This window comes from Gossypium raimondii, chromosome 2 (genome assembly GCF_025698545.1).
Source record: "Gossypium raimondii isolate GPD5lz chromosome 2, ASM2569854v1, whole genome shotgun sequence".
Lineage (NCBI taxonomy): Eukaryota > Viridiplantae > Streptophyta > Magnoliopsida > Malvales > Malvaceae > Gossypium > Gossypium raimondii.
Window position 1 is genome coordinate 47,539,780 of NC_068566.1, and position 19,309 is coordinate 47,559,088.

At 31.4% G+C, this 19,309-nt stretch overlaps 4 protein-coding genes across 5 annotated transcripts in view; 3 read left to right on the top strand and 1 right to left on the bottom strand.

The window, feature by feature from the left end:
* Window positions 1–1,001: 1,001 nt before the first annotated feature.
* LOC105789320 (casein kinase II subunit beta-1) lies at window positions 1,002–4,260 on the top strand. Its single transcript, XM_012616655.2, has 5 exons — window positions 1,002–1,602; window positions 2,598–2,816; window positions 3,006–3,115; window positions 3,224–3,389; window positions 3,904–4,260. Exons 1-5 carry the CDS (start codon window positions 1,371–1,373, stop codon window positions 4,032–4,034), a joined length of 858 nt encoding a protein of 285 aa, XP_012472109.1. The 5' UTR covers window positions 1,002–1,370; the 3' UTR covers window positions 4,035–4,260.
* A 1,852-nt stretch (window positions 4,261–6,112) lies between these two features.
* On the top strand, window positions 6,113–11,635 carry LOC105789915 (novel plant SNARE 11). The gene is made up of 10 exons (XM_012617219.2): window positions 6,113–6,337; window positions 6,478–6,570; window positions 6,800–6,893; window positions 7,013–7,050; window positions 7,751–7,842; window positions 8,931–9,010; window positions 9,735–9,791; window positions 9,934–10,026; window positions 10,122–10,196; window positions 11,036–11,635. The coding sequence occupies exons 1-10, from the start codon at window positions 6,261–6,263 to the stop codon at window positions 11,123–11,125; spliced, it is 789 nt and encodes a 262-aa protein (XP_012472673.1). The 5' UTR covers window positions 6,113–6,260; the 3' UTR covers window positions 11,126–11,635.
* Window positions 11,636–14,237: 2,602 nt separating this feature from the next.
* LOC105789321 (uncharacterized) lies at window positions 14,238–16,263 on the top strand. Its single transcript, XM_012616656.2, has one exon. The coding sequence runs from the start codon at window positions 14,292–14,294 to the stop codon at window positions 16,188–16,190; it is 1,899 nt and encodes a 632-aa protein (XP_012472110.1). The 5' UTR covers window positions 14,238–14,291; the 3' UTR covers window positions 16,191–16,263.
* A 601-nt stretch (window positions 16,264–16,864) lies between these two features.
* Window positions 16,865–19,309, bottom strand: part of LOC105789322 (uncharacterized) — a 40,668-nt gene continuing 38,223 nt past the window's right edge. For both annotated transcript variants that reach the window (XM_052627724.1, XM_052627723.1), the window contains 6 exons: window positions 19,150–19,308; window positions 18,751–19,032; window positions 18,469–18,684; window positions 18,327–18,379; window positions 17,490–17,598; window positions 16,865–17,371 (listed from right to left, as the gene is read on the bottom strand). In XM_052627724.1, the coding sequence (XP_052483684.1) occupies window positions 17,027–17,371; window positions 17,490–17,598; window positions 18,327–18,379; window positions 18,469–18,684; window positions 18,751–19,032; window positions 19,150–19,308 (1,164 nt within the window). In that variant the 3' untranslated portion in view covers window positions 16,865–17,026. The remainder of the gene's footprint in view (window positions 17,372–17,489; window positions 17,599–18,326; window positions 18,380–18,468; window positions 18,685–18,750; window positions 19,033–19,149; window position 19,309) is intronic.

Sequence of the window (19,309 nt, forward strand, 5' to 3'; positions counted from 1 at the left end):
TATAAATTCTACTTAAATAGTTGAGATATTAATATTTTCTGGTTAAAATGTGCTTCCTATAAGGTATATTTACTAAATTCATAATTAGAGATGAATTTTAAAATAAAACAAAAAATTAAATCTCTTCCATATGTGAATTTTAAACCTAATTAAACCACCTAAAGTTGGCAAAAAGGATGCAATAAAACTGAAAAATCGAACAATGAACACACCCGACATTGATTATTATGTTCTGAGATTTTTTAATTTCTAATTTAATTAAATTCAAAATTATATCTACTTTTATTATTTTTTAGGTATAATATAACTTTTGGTCTTTGAATTTGGCAAGTACTTATACTTTTTTTTTATCTAATTTGGTCATTGAACTTAACAGCTAAATTCATTTTTGTCCCTGAACTAATATTTTATCAAGATTTGATGATGTGACCAGCGTTACTGAAGCAAGACCGAATCGGAAAGACCGAGAACTAATAAATATAATGATCAGAACAAAGGGGTTGAATTGATTGACTCATAAGCTGCTTAAAATTGGTAAAAAAATAGAAAATCGAGACAAAAATAAAATTTTGAATAGGTTGAATCAGTTTAATTTTAATTTTAATTTTTTGTGATTTTTTAATTATTTATTTAATTATTGCTAGTTCGACGATCGAACTGATCGAACTAGTTGAATTAAGAACTGATGGTCTGACATGTTCAACTATTGCTTAATTATTAAAATATTAAATGTCATACTCACCTAGAAATTTATCTAAATTTTTTAAATTTTAAGTGATGTTGTGGTGCAATCTCAGAATGACACACCATTATATTTTTATTTTTTCTAAGTTGAGTGATTAAAATAAATCTAATTCTTAAGTTAAAATAATTGGCCGAAAAAAAAATCAATAACATGCGAGTTGCTGATCAAGCGCCACGTGTAGATCAGTAATATAAAGAATGTAGGATGAATCATACACAATAAATGCCCCCCGCCCCTTAAATACAAAACCAAAGCTATAACCCGCCGATCTATCGGCCAAATCGCCGGAACCTAAGAATTCTCTACCGATTTTACCCTCTTTTCTCTCTCTAAGAATTCCCCTCCTTTCTCTCTCTATCTCCTCTGTTTCTTCCTCCATAAAAATCCAGCAAAAAAATCAACTGTTCCAATAAAATCCAACTATAAAATAAATAAATAAATAAATAATGGGTTAACTTAAAGCAAATAGCTCCATTAAAATTAAAGCAGAAACAAAAAGAAAGGAAAAAAAAAGGAGAGAAAACCCTAGATTTAGGGGAGATAGGGTCATTATCGTCATTTCACGCTATGAATCGGCGATAACGGGAGCGGTTCATATCAACGGCAAAATAAGAGAAGAAAAGAGATGTACAGAGGAGAGAGAGCCGCCGGTGGTTCCAAAGGGGAGGTAGGTTCGGTGGATCGGAAACGGATCAACGAAGCGCTTGATAAGCAACTGGAACGATCGTCGCCGTCAACATCGAGAGCAATCAACGGCAAGGATAAGTCATTGCAGTCCCTTCAAATGGGGAAGCATCCACCTGATCATTACCGTGACTCTTGTTCTGCTTCTCTACCTAAACCGAACGCCTCCGGTGGTATAAACTATAAACATAACCACATCTCCATATTTCGATGATTTTAGGATTTTTAGTTTATAAAAGATTTGGATTTTTTTGAAGAACTTACGAGAAATTTAGGGGTTTTTTTTTTTGTTATCATTGTTTGATTTTATGTCTAGGTTTAGTAAATTTTGAATTTACGTAATTGAAACTGGATATTGGTGAAATTATGAAATTTTATTGTTATTAATATGAATTTTGTTAACAAATTATAATGCTTATATTTTGATGCTTGCATTTGAGAAAAGAGTGAGAAAAATAGATAAGAAAGCTTAAAGATTTATGTTTACATTGCTCACAATAGCACTTAACTTTCAACTAGGTGTTCTTTCCCTATTTGTAATTGAGGGAAAAATAACAGATTGACGCATAAGTAGAGTGGCAAATGACTTGTATTCGAGTCTTCAGTTAACACCGGTCTGGCTTTTGGGGAAATGTGTTTGTGTGTGAAGGGGGTTGGGGGTAGGTTATAAGGGTATTGGCCAACTACGTTACTCGGACTCGGGTGTGAGTGTCGGATACATAACTGTATCTGACACGGGTATGGTTAATTTTTTTAAGTTTTTTTATGTATTTGAAGGATCTTGGAGGTCATATCCTTATATCTGTGTGTTGGACTCATGAAAAATGAAGAGTTTGAGCAACATGATTGGTCAAACCTTGTATTTGTATGAATAAGTTTTGCTCAATGTCTAGGTTTATGGCCTCGAACAATCTGTCAGCTTCGAAACTATGTTTGTCTTAGCCTTTTGTATTTTCCCACATTTTTCAGTATCAAATGAAGTCAAATGCATTTATGTTTTGTAAACCTCTATATATTCATCTTTGTAAGATCTAAATTCACTATTGTTCATCCAATGATTACTCGTCTATGAACCATGTTTTCAAAGTGACGGTTCTTACCTTTTGGTGTGTGGTGGTGATGCTTAAGTGACATATGCTGATACGAATTTGGATTTCATTTACTGCAGATGAATCTGAAACTGACAGTGAAGAGTCGGATGTTAGTGGTTCCGACGGGGATGACACATCTTGGATCTCATGGTTTTGCAATCTACGTGGAAATGAATTCTTTTGCGAAGTTGATGATGACTACATACAAGACGATTTTAACCTTTGTGGGCTAAGTAGCCAAGTTCCTTACTATGATTATGCTCTTGATTTGATTTTGGATGTTGAATCTTCTCACGGTAAGCTTACGGTTTGTTTCTTCTCATATCAAGTTCTCCGGATGTGTGAAAATCTGTCCCTTCTTTCTAATGCTTGCTTTTGAATCTTGATGATGGCGAACTCATTATTTATGTCATTTAGCAACATGGCTAGTTTCTATCTTTTAGTTTCTTGCAATGAGAAAATTCACGGTAAACTGAAATTGATAGGAGATATGTTTACGGAGGAGCAAAACGAATTAGTTGAATCTGCGGCAGAGATGCTTTATGGTCTGATTCATTCTCGATACATATTGACAGGCAAAGGGATTGCCGCTATGGTGAGATACTCGCCGTGAACTATGATTTCATACACATATATGTGTGTGTGTGTAATTTGAGCAACTGATTACAACAATGTATATATATATGTTTTTTAACTTTTTCAGCTAGACAAGTACAAGAACTACGATTTTGGAAGATGCCCTAGAGTTTACTGCTGCGGACAACCATGTCTTCCAGTCGGTCAATCGGATATTCCTCGATCAAGCACCGTAAAAATATACTGCCCTCGATGCGAAGATATCTTCTACCCACGCTCCAAGTACCAAGGCAGTATCCTTTTAGCCATTGAACTTATCTGCTATTACTTGTTGCATGCATTTTGTGGGGGAAAACAAATAATATGCATGCCATGTTATCCATCTATTGTTTTTGAATAATCACATATGTTCTCATCCGTTTTTACTATCTGAGAATATTTCTATTTGGGCTGGTTGTTATTCAGTCAGGCAAAGCCATTTTAATAGTAATGACTCTAGGATTTGAACTCAGTCCAAATGCTTGAGGAAGAAGTCAAGGGGGGACAAATAACAGGCATGCCATGTTATCCAACTATTGTTTACGGCAACTTTTCTTATCTGTTTTACAGCTCGAGAACAATTTTGTTCGGGTTGAGTGGTATTTAGGTAAAGCCCTTCTAATTGTAATGACTTTAGGATTTGAACTTAGTCCAAATGCTTAGGGAAAATTCAACTACCACTTACTTCCAACCACGTATCGTTTATCCATCTATAGTTTTCGACATTCCTTATAGTTCCTGCATTTTGGTTACCTTAATTCTAACTAGACACCGACGGTGCCTATTTCGGGACAACATTTCCAAACCTGTTCTTGATGACATACCAACACCTGAAGCCACAAAAGGCATCTCAAAGCTACGTACCAAGAGTATTCGGGTTCAAGATCCACAAACCGTGATATAATGTCAGGAATTAAAGCTCTATTTTGGGGCAAAAATTGTTCTTCATCAGTTGTATTGCCAATTGCCCTAATCATCTATTTTGGAAGCAGTGCTTTTGAATGAGATGAGGTATAGTTCTGCGGTCTTTCAGGTAATCATATCATGTTTTTAGGTCCTTTTTTTTCATGTTTTTTTTTAAACGAATTACTATATATTTCAATTGTTAAATTTTCAATTTCTTCATCAGAATTCTTTCTTGGTAGAGTAACTATCAATTTTCCTTTTGGTTCAGCTCACCATTGCATTTTTTTATCATGTTCAAATATATTTTAGTCCCTGTACATTAGTTTTCGGAATTTTAAATATATTTAGTTCTGCTTTTATTTCCATTAGTTTTCGGATTTTTAAAATATATTTCCTCTACTTTTATTTTACAGTAATTTAGTTCATCTACTTGTTTCATTTGAAAATTGAAGTTAAATGGATAACTATGAGGGATTTCCTGACATTTCCTCTACTTGTTTCACATTTTAGATTAAAATATGTTATGAGAATTTAGAATTTAGTCCCGATTTGAGTCTCTTTATTTTTAGATTTCAAAATTTAATTTCAACGGTTAACACTGTTAAATTTAGGTATATTATAACATTAATTTTAAGTTGGTGGGTATATTTTTTATTTCAAAATGTTACATAAAAAATTAACAAAAAGAATTAACAAGGTTAACAATTGTGATCTGAGTTTTGAAAATTTAGAAGTGAAGAGATTAAATTTTAGAAATAAAATATAAGGATTAAATTTTAAACTTGTAAAAGTTTAAAGATTCAATTAGAACATGTACCATTAATCTTTTAAAAAAACAAAATCATAATTCATATTTCTATCCAACGGACAATATTATCCGATCGTATTATTCAAAATACACCTAATGGATTCAAATGTATCATTTGTTTTAATGCGTTGTTATTTTGATTATAATTTTTTATTTTAAGAGTAATTTTTTTATATATTAGGAGTTAAGTTTATTGAAATAATTTAGAATCATGATTAAATTGACAAGGTGTGTAGAATGTTAAATGTTAAATTTACCAATAAAAAGACAACCACGTTAGTATTTCGTTTAATGATCAAATGTAAATGTATTTTTATGGTAGAGTGATTACAAGTTGTAATTTGCAAGTGATCTAACAGGAGTGATTAAATTAAAAGAATTAGTAATAAAAAAGGAACACGTTAAAATTTGGGTGACTATATTTGCAATTTATTATTCTTTTAAAGAAAGCTAAATTCTCTCTCTCTATTTAACAGTCAAGGACGAAGTCGAAAAATTTTAGAGTCGAAATTAAGTTGCATATTTTTACAATAGTAAAGATGTAATTTTATCGTTTTAATAGCTTATATATTTTTAATTTTAATTTTACTGTTATTAGTTTTAATTTTAAAAATTATAAAAGAACTAAAAGAACAAAAATTTATTTTAAGAGGATTGGGACTGTACCAACTGGTCAGATCAAAGCTAACTATAGTATTAATATAATAAGAGCCATAAAACCAATTGATCCGTAAATCGATAAAACCAATAAAATGGACAAATCTACCGAATTGAAAATCAATAATCCGATCCATCCACCGGTTCCAAAAACATGACTATCCAACGGACAATATTATCGGATCGTACGCTATGACTGTTTAAATAAACAACACTACAATAGCGCGCATTCACGGTGGGCCCCCATTTCAGTGTTCCTTATTTCCGTTTTAAACGTCCCAAATTACCGGGAGGTTTTATACCTTCCCACCCTAAAACCCCTCTCCCCTCCAAAACGACCAACTAAATCCTAAATGTGAAAGAAAAAAAAAACATTACGTAATTTCAAAAAAAAAAATCCAAAATGATCTTTAAATCATGAGAAGACTCTGTATGATCGACTCTTTTAGATCTAGATCCATGACTTGGATTTAAAATGTTGTAAATTTTCTTTTGAAATCTTTAGACGTTCAAGATCAATGTTGTTTGCTTTTCGATCGGTGAATTGAAGCTTCGCCACTAAATGAAGTTTTGTTAGTAGAATTTACGATTCCATTGGCTCTGAATTGAACAGATCTGCTTTAGAAATTTGAATTTATTTCCTGTTTCTGGTTTGGCGCGATCGTGTGTTTTTGAAATCGTCAGCTAAAAAATTATTTAAATTTGTACTCATTTATTTAGACTGAATTGAAGTTGAGAGAGAAAAGGTTGAGAGATGGATTCGTTATCCGCGGTTAGCGAAGAGCTAGCGGAGATCGACGGACAAATCGCCGATATTTTTCGAGCATTATCGTAAGAATTTAATTTCTGATCTTCTTTTAGTTATGCAATGACAATGTAGATTCTAATCAGATTGTTCAATGTAAATTTTATCATCATTTACGATTGAATGTTTATTAACTTGCATTTCTGGTTTCTACATTGTTTAACAGGAATGGGTTCCAGAAACTGGATAAGATTAAGGATGTTAATCGACAGAGCAGGCAATTGGAAGAGCTTACCGGCAAGATGAGAGAGTGTAAGAGGTAATTTCAGATCAATACTTCTTTGAGTAGTATCTATTACTTTTGATTCTTTGAAAGTATAATGTACTTTAGTTTAAATAAGCTGGAATTATAATGCTTTGGTTATTCACTTTATAAAGAACAAAAATCTAACTTAAAACCAGCGTTGTATGTCATTAAATTGTTTTCGCAAAAGTATTCGCATTACCTTTAAATATATTCTGCTGTGGTGATCTACTTATCCTTTCAGGCTAATCAAAGAGTTTGATAGAGAAGTAAAGGCAATGGAGAGAAGAACTAATGCAAACACCCATAGAATGCTGAGCGAAAAGAAGCAATCAATGGTGCTTTTTAACTTTTTAAATTCTATTTATTTTTGTTGTTCTTATATTTAAATCCTACGGTTTATTGGCCGAGTATCTTGTGTTCTAAGTTTTCTCAAACTTACGGGATTTTTATGCAGGTCAAGGAGTTGAATTCATATGTTGCCCTTAAGAAACGGTAAGTCTGTAATCTGTATCGACATGAGATTAATTCATGCATGTTCATGTTCTAACTAGGTATATAATTTATAATATTATGGACAGAGCTATCTATTTTTCAGAGTTAAGGACCCCTCATCCCATCTCCTCCCATTCTCTGTTCTTTTTCATTTAACCATTTCCTTTTATCAGTCTTGGTAAAAATACCATGGAGGTCCCTGTACTAGGAATCAGATTGCATATTACCCCTTTACATAAAAATGGACAAATTAGTCGTTGTATGTTAGATTTAAGCCCAAATTGGTGCTTTTTGTTAAAAAATTCATCAATTTCTACAGGTTAAAAAGTGGCATGGCTGATAGAATAACTAAATAGTTACACATGGCATGCCACATGTACCTCATTTTAGCATATAAAGACCATTTTTTAACAATAAAAATTGATAGAATTTTTAACAAAAAGATCAGTTTACATGTATATAGACTAATTAGCCTTTTTTTTTCTAAGAGAGAGAACAAAATGCAATCTAACTACCAGTAAAAGTGCATCCATGATACTTTTACTGATCAACCTTATGATCTGGTGCCAGTGAACTAAATTTATTGATTGAAAATCTGTAATTTGTAAAGAAAACTACGACAGATATTATGAAATAATAATTTTGTTGGTATTTGATATGTTACTTGACTTTATTTGATGTTATTGTTCTTGTGTTACAGATATCAAAGCAACCTTGAGAGTAATAAACGAGTTGATCTCTTTGATGGGCCTAATGAAGGCTTCAGTGAAGATAATGACATGCTAGCTTCCAGTAAGTCTATCAGCTTCTTTTAATATTATTATTTCAGCTGATTTTTTTATTTTTTATTTCGAAGGTCAAGTTGAAATTTTGTGTTTAAATAGTAATATAGGTAGATGTAGTTCTTTCCTAATCAGTGTTTGCTTGTGGTGTCGACAATATATGAAGATGCAGAACTCACTTGCACAAAATAGTCTCTTTTGCTTTTTCTTTTGAAGCGTAGACATAACAATTCCCATTAATTGTTAATTTGTAGTAATTTTGAGGGTAAAAAACATCTCCAGTCCCTCTCAATTTTAAAATTGAGCAAATTGATTTCTCTAAAAAAATCAGAGCAATTTAATCCCTATCAATTTTGAAAGTAAACAACTAAGGACAATTAATCACGGTGTTAATGTCTTCTGTCAATTATATATAATTTTAATTGGTATAACAATAAATTTAGTGCTTACATGTTTTTTCAATATGGTATTGCTTCTAAAAAATTCAAAAAATTTAGCCTCAACATTTACACATTTACACAAATATTGCAAGCTAAATTTGTTATCATACCAATCAAAATTACTTGCAATTGACGGGGAACATTAACCTTGAGACTAATTATCCTTAATTCCTAACTTTTGAAATTAACAGGGATTAAATTGCTTTGATTTTTTTGAGAGGGACCAATTTGCTCAATATCAAAATTGAGAGGGACTGGAGAAGTTTTTTTTACCTAACTTTGTGCTATAGCTAGAATATGAGTTGTCTAACACACTCAATATCACAAGGGATGAAAAGGTTGATACAAAAACTCTGATCATTTGGTTCAACATTTTTTTGCACCTTAAAGAAAACAGTCAACCTGTTTATAATTGTACTTTTTATGTTACCTAATGGAAGTGTACACTTTGCTATATATATAACTATTAGAGTGTTGATCAGAGCTTATCTAACTGCTAAAACATGTTTTATAATCTTTGTTTTACTGTTGATGCACTCTCCATATTCGTTCTCACCCCTTTGACATTGATTTTTGGGATGATGATGAAATGTTGACTGGAAATACTAAGTACTTCAATTTTAAACTGTTAATGAGACAGGGCCTGTATGTTTTGCAGATATGACAAACCAGCAACTAATGGATAAAGGATACCAGATGATGGGTGAGACTGATCAAGCCATTAACAGGGCTAAGAAGGTTAGTATCCGTACTTTCAGTGCATAAGATTTTGTTAACATATACTTTCCGTGCATAAGATTTTGTTAACATATACTTCTACTTCAAAATAATTGGTTGTATTTTGATAGAGTTGTAAATGAATAGAAAATTTGATTAATTCTTCATTAACATTTAGATGTTTGCTCATTTATCAAGCTGAATAAACGGATTTGAATAATATTTTAAGACTTATTTATTAAACGAATCGAACATGAAATGAATAGAAAATTTGATTTATAGTTCATCAACATTTAAGTGTTTGTTTATCAAGTTGCATAAATAAATTTGAACAAAATTTTACAGTTTATTTATTAAACGAATCTAACATGAACAAAGCTTGTTCAGTACATTTATGTTAAAAAAATTGTTTAAAACTCATTTAATAAATCATTTGAAGTTTATTTAAAGTTCATTCATTGTTAAGTTATTATATAATTAATAATATTATTATTGTTTGTGTATTTTTTTATTTATAATATAATTATCAATATCTATATTTTATTATTTCATATCTAAAAAGTAAGTTATATGTTCATTTATTAATGATTATAAACATATTCATTTAATTTAAATGAAAGAATATGAACACATTATTCTAAATAAACGAACACATATAATATTAAAAATAAACAAACAAATCAATTTGTTCAAGTTTGATTCATTTTCATCCTTATATTTTTGTTTGACCCGGTTTATAAGATAGGTTGTTCAAGAAACTGTTGATGTTGGAACAGAGACTGCTGCAACTCTCAAGGCTCAGGTAAATTAACTTCAATTCAAAGCATTAAGAATCATCAAAAAAAGTTCATGGGCATTTTTGGTCTCAGGTTGAATTTACTGTTTTACTCTTTGGTATTACCGCAGTGATTATTAAGATATATTACCTCTTTCATATTTTTTAGACTGAACAAATGAGCAGGATAGTTAATGATCTCGATTCTATCCATTTTTCGATCCAAAAAGCATCTAAATTAGTCAAAGAAATTGGTAGACAGGTCAATCTCTGAAACATTCACTTCCTTTTTTCATTCATTTAAGCTTTCTCTACCATTAAAATGCATGTTCTAATGTATTTACTTTTTGTATGCAGGTTGCTACCGATAAGTGCATTATGGCACTATTATTTCTCATTGTGACCGGTATCATAGCCATCATAATTGTCAAGGTACTCTATTTCTCCACCTCAAATTAAAATAATCGATTTAGTTAATCGAAAATTTAAAATATCTAATCAAAATTTTTTAAAAACTTATTAACCAATCGAAATAATTTTAATTTGTTGGAATGGTTAATCAAGTTAACCAAAATATTTACTAATTTTGTTCTTTTTTTTTTTACTTTTGTTTATTTTTAGCTTTATTTTTTCAAATAATTTTAGTTTTTATAATCTATATTGTTATTTAAGTCCATGAGTATTTTCGTAATTTTGAAGTTGTTAGATTTAAACCTGTTGATTACATCAATAAAATATTAACTTTACTACTAAATCAAAAATTTATTTCAATATAATATTTACATTTTAATTATATTATGCATAATTTATAAACCTCATCAATCGTGTATATCTAATAGTGACTAAGTTGGTGTCACAATTTATATCTATGTTCTATATGCATAGTTTTCAAACGCATATATATAAGAATATTAATTGTATTATGCATAATCTATGTTCTAGTACTTTTAAGCTCATTATAAATATATATATATATATATATATAAATTTATTAATTTTTATATTTTGGGCTTATATATGTATCGGGCTATGTAATATATTATTAATAATTTCGGTTAATTATCCTGTTTTCGATCGAATTAATCAATAACCATAATTAAAAAAAAAACCTTTAATCGACAGACTGAATTAGATGAAGTTATCGTCCGATTAGCCAAACTAATTCGACTCAATTATCAAAACTAAAAGTACACGCCCCTTCCCCATTGAACCACTGAACTTCGACATGGTTTATATACTTTATGATCGATTATTGGTGTTTTGTTTCTCAGATTGTGAATCCAAACAACAAGGAAATCCGGGATATTCCAGGATTAGCACCGCCGGCAATGAACCGTCGATTACTTTGGATTCCTTATTGAAAGAGTTATGAACAAAACTACCTGATGATATGCTATCAGGATTATTCGCAGCCGAACTGAAACAACGAATTGACCTGCCATTATCCATGGCTGATGCCCCTGTTGAAGAATTGATACATATGGTTGCGTTTTGGTGTGAACCGGCAGTATTTATTATACGTTGAATAGCATTAGCAAATAGCATGGTGAGTTTCGTTGAACCATATTGCTTCTTAGAGCTAAGAAATTTGACCTGATGGACGAGAGGAATGGCTGCTGCTTGTTAGTTCATTTGCCTTGTGTAATTTAAAACCTCCTATATTTTCTTTTGCTCTATGCATTGTTATGTTTTTTAGAAGTTCTATTTTGATGCTATTCTCAAGTATAGAAGCATTAGTATCAAGTCACCTAGTAGAGGTCTAATTATGATTTCAGTCCCTATGCTGAAATTTGTTATTATTTTAATTTGAATGATTTGGTGTTATTATTAGTACATTTAAATTGATAGCACAATTAGTTGATGTTGTTAAAGTGATAATGTGAATTTTATTTTATTGGTATCTGATTATACGATTAAAGTCGCATGAAAATCATCAACCATATTCTGCATGGTAGAGATACTAAAACCATAATTAAATATTTTTAACATGAAATGACTTAGATAAAAAGATCATCAAAATGCTAAATGAAATTTGTTCATACAAAGAAGTGGTTTAGAGGTTGGAGATGATTCACATTACGGATGTGCAAAGTCATAAGATTAATCGTGAAAAAAGGGATTGAGAAGATAATTGAGCAAGTCTCTACGCTTATGAAGGGAATTTATAAGTTTTTCATGTGGATCCCATGAAGTCACCTATCTTATCGAGTGACTTGTTGAGTTGTTGGTGAGCATTTAACATATGCATTTAAAAATTAAGGTGAGTTTTGTCTTTATAAATTATCTTAGGTGGATATTGATATGATAGGATAAGATTCACATATAGAGCATGCATGCAAAGCATTGGTATCGATAACTATGCAATGCAATATACACTTTTTTGGTAAAATATTTTTAATGGATAAATTTCTCTGATTAAAGTGGTTGACTTAGCGAGATTCTTTAAATAAAATGAAGATATGTAATAATTGTTTCCCAAGGATGGTAATAGACTGACTTTCCTTGAAACTAAAGTCGGCATGGTTGGGTCTTATAATCATGTATAATAGTTTGGAAGAATTCCACTTAAAAAATTACAATTTATCAATAGTGTATATTCGAAATTACATAACTTTTAATAAATAAAGACCCACGTGTCACTACTTTATTGGAAGTTGAAATAACGTATTAGTAATGTGCTGGCCTCCTAAAAATTGATCGAAAAAATATTTTCATATATTTGAGTTCTCTATAAAAAGTCTAAAGTTTGATGAGAAAATGCAAAAGGAAAGGAAAGTTTCTACCAAGAAAGTTCTTCAGAGAAAAGTAGTCTTTAAAGTTTCAACATGGGAAAACGATCCGTTTTATGATAGTCACTTTCAATGCCCCAAATCCTCGGCAAAAAATCAAGGAAGATGGGTGATAATCATCTATTATGAAATGGGATTCACCTTAGAAAATGGAAGACAAAATCGAAACCCCTTAAAATTTTAAATGTTAATATATCATTTCATACTTGAATTTAGTTTTAATGTTTAATTTAGTAGTAGTATTTTTTATCTCAATTTGGAACCTGAATTTAGCTTTAATGTTCAATTTGGTACCCAGATAAAATGGTATCAGTGTCTTAATGAATATTTGACATACTATAGTAAAAAAACATAAGTACTTAATTGAGACAAAACAAAAGCTTAAGTATCAAATTGGATATTAAGCCAAAGTTAAATACTTGATTGCGACAAAAAAAAACTCAAGTATCAAATTGAAAAGCTCAAGTAACAAATTGAACATTTTAATTAAATTTAGGTACCAAATTGAAAAAAAACTCAGGTTCGAAATTAAATATTAAAACCAAACTTATGTACCTAATAATATACTAACTAAAATGTAATTAGTACAAAAATATTACAATAGTAATTTTAATATAATAAATTTATTATATACTAGATTATAACAAGGTAAAAAGTTATGGAAACAAATATACTTATGAAAAAGTACATAAAAATCAAAAGAGGTTTTAATTGAAATAGTTAAATTGAAACTTTGAACAATACCTTTATATTAATATTTGTTACTTAGTAAAAATAATAATTTTTAGTTATTTCAATTGAGTTAATGTTAATTTGACTCATGGCGCCAGTTTAATTAAAAGTTTAAATAATAATATAGTTATTATAATGTACTTATTTATATTATACTTAAACCCTTAATTGAATTAGTGTCACTAGTCAACTTAACATCAATTCAATTAGAAAATAATTAAAATTATTATTTCTACCAAATAAGTTATCTTAGTATGAGAGGTCTTTAGTCATTTTATATTTATATAAAGTCATTAAAATCTACGTAATGAGATATTTGAATCTAAGACACTATGATTTTTGAACTTTCAACTTTATCATTTTTTTACATAATTATAATTTTAAATAAATATTTTATAATTTCAAAAATAAATAATGAATTTTCAGATATTTTTAAAGATTTTTTATAATTTTTAATAATTTTTTCGGGATTATTGTTAAAATGTTGTAAAAGTACCAAATTGAATGTTTTAGCTATAGTTCAAGGATCAAATTGGATATTAATCCTTAAAGTAAAATGCCACCTCACTTTTTCGTTAAGATTGTAACGGCCATCAACGGATGAATGACCAAAACGTTATAAGCTGATAACTTTAATGACTAAAATGTAATTTTTTATAGTTTAGTGACAAAAGAAAGAAATTTCACCAAAATTTAGTGACCATTTTTATAGTTTGCCAATTTACGAAAAAAACAAAGCCTTTCGAGATTATGTAACGTACATGTAATTATTCCAAAAATATTTTTTTTCCATAACAATAAATTAATTTATTGCTTAATTATTAAGATAATACAAAAATAAAATTTCAAAGAAGAGAAATTTCCTATTAGATAAAGGGTAAAAATGGAAAAAAGCATCATATTCTTGGGGACCAAGGTAAGGCGCACGTTATAAATAAACCATATTCAAGCCCGTCGTTCCACATTCGAAACAAAATCCCTTCTTCTTCTTTATCCCTCATCAACAATGTCGCCACCGTCTCTTCTCGGCCCACCGGAGCTCCGCCACCCCACTCCTCCAAAGCCTGAAACCACTGTCGTCACCACCACCACTAAAGTTCCAAGCGATCCATTCATGGATCTAATGTTGGCTAATTTCAATGAAGCCAATAACACACCTTCGATGGGATTCACCGAAAATAATTCAGCCACTTATTTAGCCACCGGCAACCCTTGCCTTGACTTTTTTTTCCATGTGGTACCTAATTCCCCACCCGATTCCATTAAAGAAATGTTGGGTCGAGCTTGGAATTTTGATCCATTGATGACTCTGAAGCTAATTTGTAACTTACGTGGTGTTCGTGGTACAGGGAAATCCGACAAGGAAGGGTTTTATACGGCGGCGTTTTGGTTACACGATCATCATCCTAAAACCCTTGCTTGTAATTTGGATTCCTTTGTTAATTTTGGGTATTTCAAGGATTTACCCGAAATTCTGTATCGTATGCTTGAAGGATCTACTGTTAGACAGGTTCAGAAACATGATTGGTTGATAAGAAAACAGGGGAAATTCAGAGGGGGAAGCCGTTGTTATTCAAAGAAGCAAAAAGTGGAAAAATCAAAACCCACAGGAGCTACAAACCCGAATTTGGAGAAAGCAAAAGCAAGGGACTTAAGAAAGGAAAAGAAGATTTCAATGGCGAAAAAGGTGATCGAGCGATATTCAAGAGACCCAGATTTCAGGTTCCTTTATGAATGTGTCTCTGATCTTTTTGCTGCTTGTCTTAAATCAGATATGGAGTTTTTGAAATCTAATGAAACTAGAAAGATTGGTCTTGCTGCAAAATGGTGTCCTTCAATTGATTCTTCATTTGATAAATCAACATTGTTATGTGAAAGCATTTCCAGGAAAATATTTTCTCGAGAAAATTATCCTGAATATGAAGGAATCGATGAAGAACATTATGCTTACCGTGTTCGTGATCGGCTTAGGAAAGATGTGTTAGTGCCACTGCGTAAAGTTTTAGAATTACCAGAAGTATACATTGGTGCAAATAAATGGGATTCAATCCCTTACAACAGAGTAGCTTCTATAGCAATGAAGTTTTACAAGGAGAAGTTTTTAAAACACGATAAAGATCGGTTTTCGAAGTATTTAGAAGATGTAAAAGCCGGAAAGTCGACAATCGCAGCCGGTGCATTACTCCCACACGAAATAATCGCTGAATTAAACAAAGCCGACGACGAACAAGTTGAGCAAGTAGCAGAGCTTCAATGGCAGAGGATGGTGAATGACTTATTACAAAAAGGTAAACTTCGTAATTGTATGGCGGTTTCTGATGTTTCCGGTAGTATGCACGGGATTCCGATGGAAGTTTCAGTCGCATTAGGCGTATTGGTATCGGATTTAAGTGAAAAACCATGGAAAGGAAAGCTTATAACTTTTAGTGCAAGCCCTAAACTTATATTAGTAGAAGGTGAAAACTTGAAGGAAAAAACAGAGTTTGTGAGAGATATGGAATGGGGTTACAACACTGATTTTCAAAAAGTATTTGATCTTATATTGAAAGTTGCTGTTGAAGGGAATTTAAAACGAGAACAAATGATTAAAAGGTTGTTTGTGTTTAGTGATATGGAATTTGATCAAGCTTCAATGTCACCATGGGAGACTGATTATGATGTTATTGTAAAGAAATTTACACAGAGAGGGTATGGAGATGTGATCCCACAAATTGTGTTTTGGAATTTGAGACATTCAAGGGCTACACCAGTGCCTGCAACTCAAAAAGGGGTTGCTTTGGTTAGTGGATTTTCGAAGAATTTATTAAAGATGTTTTTGGATGAAGATGGTGATATAAACCCTGTTGCTGTTATGGAAGCTGCTATTTCTGGTGAGGAGTATCAGAAATTGGTTGTACTTGATTGATAGAAGGATGAAGTTTCTTTGTCTATATCAAATTTTTATAAAAAGGAATAAAGTTTTGCTATTTCATTTCCCATTTTTTTTTCAGATCTGTATATATTTTTCATTTTGTTGTTAGATGTATACAATATCTACACTAGACTACTCGCTCAGATTTATTTGGCTCCCAATTTAATAAAAAATCATTTTAACACCTTATTTAATTTTTATCTTTACTGATGTCATATAGATGTAATTAGTATTTAATTAATTTTTAAATTTAAAAATATGATGTGTAATTTATGTAGCAATTCACATGTATTACTTTTTGGTAAAACTAAAAATCAAAAATGTTATTATGCCCTGAATTTTGCAAGTTTAAGATTAAAATATTAAACTTGAAAATGGGTTGTCAAAAGATTAAATTCATTTAAAATATAGATAACAGTTCAAATTGTTTTAAATTTGTGATATATTATATTATATTATATTATTATACTATATTATGTAATTCATGATATATAAAAATAATATATAGTGATATATAACACTATAACCTGAACTTAGTCATATATAAATGGACAAAATTTTATATGTTAATATTATTCTTAAACTCGACTTAAATCTGACCTGCCAGTGTATCAACTATTCAAATTTATCCTAACTGCTAATTGGTAAATTAAAAAAAAGTCAAAAACTTCTGTTGAAATGTACTTTGCTTTATCAAAAAAATGCTTCTTGGGAATTCATTTACATCTTTGATTTTTGGTATTAACAATACTTAAAGGTCAAATCAATTTGTACACACATACATACATCTCACATTCAATCTAAAAAAATAGCAAAAAAAAAAAAAAGATTCAGTGAGCTTCTAATGATTGCTGAGGCTGGAAATGATCAGGAATTTTCCTGGGTTTCCAATCCTTGTTTTCTTTACTTTCCCTTAAAGCAACAAAATGAAGAGCTTCACTTTTGACTTGGTAAACATGACAACCCCATGGATATGATTCTGGTGCAGACCATATTTTTTGCTCTTCAAATGTAGTTTCCTCCAATATTACTTCGGCCACACATTGTACTAAATTGGGTTCTGGCTCCTCAAAACCCGGTACAGCAACACAACCGAGACTGGTGAATCCTTCAGGAGCTCTTGGATACCAAATAGACAATGGAGTTGTGTAGTCATCCATACAATTCCTCCACACCTGCAAAAAACTCTCAAATATGAAGATTCGAATTCATGCAACTAAAACAGGATGTCATTAAGTAGCTCCTAAAAGTCCTCAAGATGGCTATTTGAAAGATTGAATCCGATATTCTTACCAAGTCATAACCCACAGGAAGTGCAAATAGCTTGTCGATGCTTCGATAAACAGCTGCAACATTAGGAGGATGGTTCCCAACACGAGCTATGTCACCAACAGAGACATACCTGAAGGAAAGAAAATTATTCTGCTTGATATTTAAAAACAAATAAGAGGGGGAAAAGAAGCAACAAGGACTAACATGGTTCACTAGCTAGCAATGTTTATCAAGAAATGACTAAAGTCAGTAAAAGTATTGTGGAGGCCTGTACTAGGAGTCTGATTGCATTTTTCCCCCTTTACTCAAAAAATGGAAAAATTAGTTTTTGTACTTTAGATCAAAGAGCAAACTGATCCTATTAAAAATTATATCCATTTCTGCTGTTAAAAACTAGTCCATGTCAGTCAACTTGAGTTACACATGGCACACCACGTGTCAATGTTTGGTTATTCCATCAACCACAGCAGTTTTTAACAGTACAAATGGATGAAATTTTTAACAGAAAAGGCCAATTTGCTCTTTGATCTAATGTATAAAGAATAATTTTCCCTTTTTCAGTAGAGGGGCAAAACGTAATCTGACTCCTATACAGGGACCTCCATGGTACTTTTACCACTAAATGTAATAGGTGCTACCATTTATCATAAAATAAGTATTTTTCAAGGTTTGCAACACTTCCGTAATTTCGGGTCACAAGTGATTAGCACCAGCAGAACATTCTGAACGTAAAGGCTACATATTTCATGTAAACACATAGGAAGCTACAGCAATCAGATTCAGAAATAAGACTTTTGAGTAAATACAAACTCTAATCTATGTAAGACAAAAAAGTGCTACGAAGAATTTAATAGTTACCCGTCTGGACAAATGGGCCTCCAAATGCTACACAATCCACCATCATCTGATGCCTGATAGACAAAATAAACTTTTTATGTTGAGAATGTGCCATTAAATTATCTTGACTGCATCAAGTATAGTATGGTAAATCATAAAGCACCTTTTTTCTGCATAACGAACATCGACCTTTCAATTCTCTCTCGCTGCTCCAGATCTTCATGAAGTTTACACTGTGTCTAACAAATTTAGTTTCTTCAAGTGCAGAACTTGATGAAGAGAGCTCTCTTGACTTGATGATGGATTTCTTGAGGGCATGTACTGATTTCCTATCATTCTCACTCCCGGAAAAATATACGTATCTCTGGCTTGAAGGAACCTGCACGTGGAGAATCTTATAAGTATTGTTTATGTAAAAGGATAAAGATGTATGCAAAGTACGAACCTTTAACATAATGCTGTTTACGTCAGCTTGATACATTCTCCACATCTTACGCGCTACTGAACATATCTTAACAGCTTGTGGTTCTATTCCCTCAACCTCTTCAACATTGCACTTTATGACTCTAACAAAAGATTCTGATCTCTTAAAATTCTTAAGATGTAGGAGCAAGTGAGAAGGCAACTGATTGCCTTGGTTTGCCAACTCCAGTGCCATGAGCTCTTTCCATGGGACATCCCACATGATCTTGCAAGGTTTTTTGTCCATTTTGTCGAGCGATGAACACTGTGGACAATGGAGAAAGAAGGCATCAGAAAATCAGCCGAAATTTATTTATATATGCAGTGTCATAGCTCAATTCCCCTCAAGTCCTTGAGCAAAAAAAAGATTCCCTTGAGTCACCTGCAAGAGCATAACTCGCTTATTGGTCACCAAAACTATTTTGTGGTTTGTTAGTAGAAAATGCTCCTCGTAATGATCAGACCAAGCAAATTTTGAGGGCACTTTGAATATTTCTGTACAGCCAAAATGTTGACTTGCTTGTGCCAGATAGAGTACCATC

Bases quoted from the DNA above. Each gene is read 5' to 3' on its own strand.
- LOC105789321 (XM_012616656.2), top strand. From the start codon at position 14,292: ATGTCGCCACCGTCTCTTCTCGGCCCACCGGAGCTCCGCCACCCCACT.
- LOC105789320 (XM_012616655.2), top strand. From the start codon at position 1,371: ATGTACAGAGGAGAGAGAGCCGCCGGTGGTTCCAAAGGGGAGGTAGGT. The intron at 1,603-2,597 runs GTATAAACTATA...CATTTACTGCAG, and splicing joins TAAACCGAACGCCTCCGGTG to ATGAATCTGAAACTGACAGT. The intron at 2,817-3,005 runs GTAAGCTTACGG...TGAAATTGATAG, and splicing joins GGATGTTGAATCTTCTCACG to GAGATATGTTTACGGAGGAG.
- LOC105789915 (XM_012617219.2), top strand. From the start codon at position 6,261: ATGGATTCGTTATCCGCGGTTAGCGAAGAGCTAGCGGAGATCGACGGA. The intron at 9,011-9,734 runs GTTAGTATCCGT...TTTATAAGATAG, and splicing joins CCATTAACAGGGCTAAGAAG to GTTGTTCAAGAAACTGTTGA. The intron at 9,792-9,933 runs GTAAATTAACTT...CATATTTTTTAG, and splicing joins CTGCAACTCTCAAGGCTCAG to ACTGAACAAATGAGCAGGAT.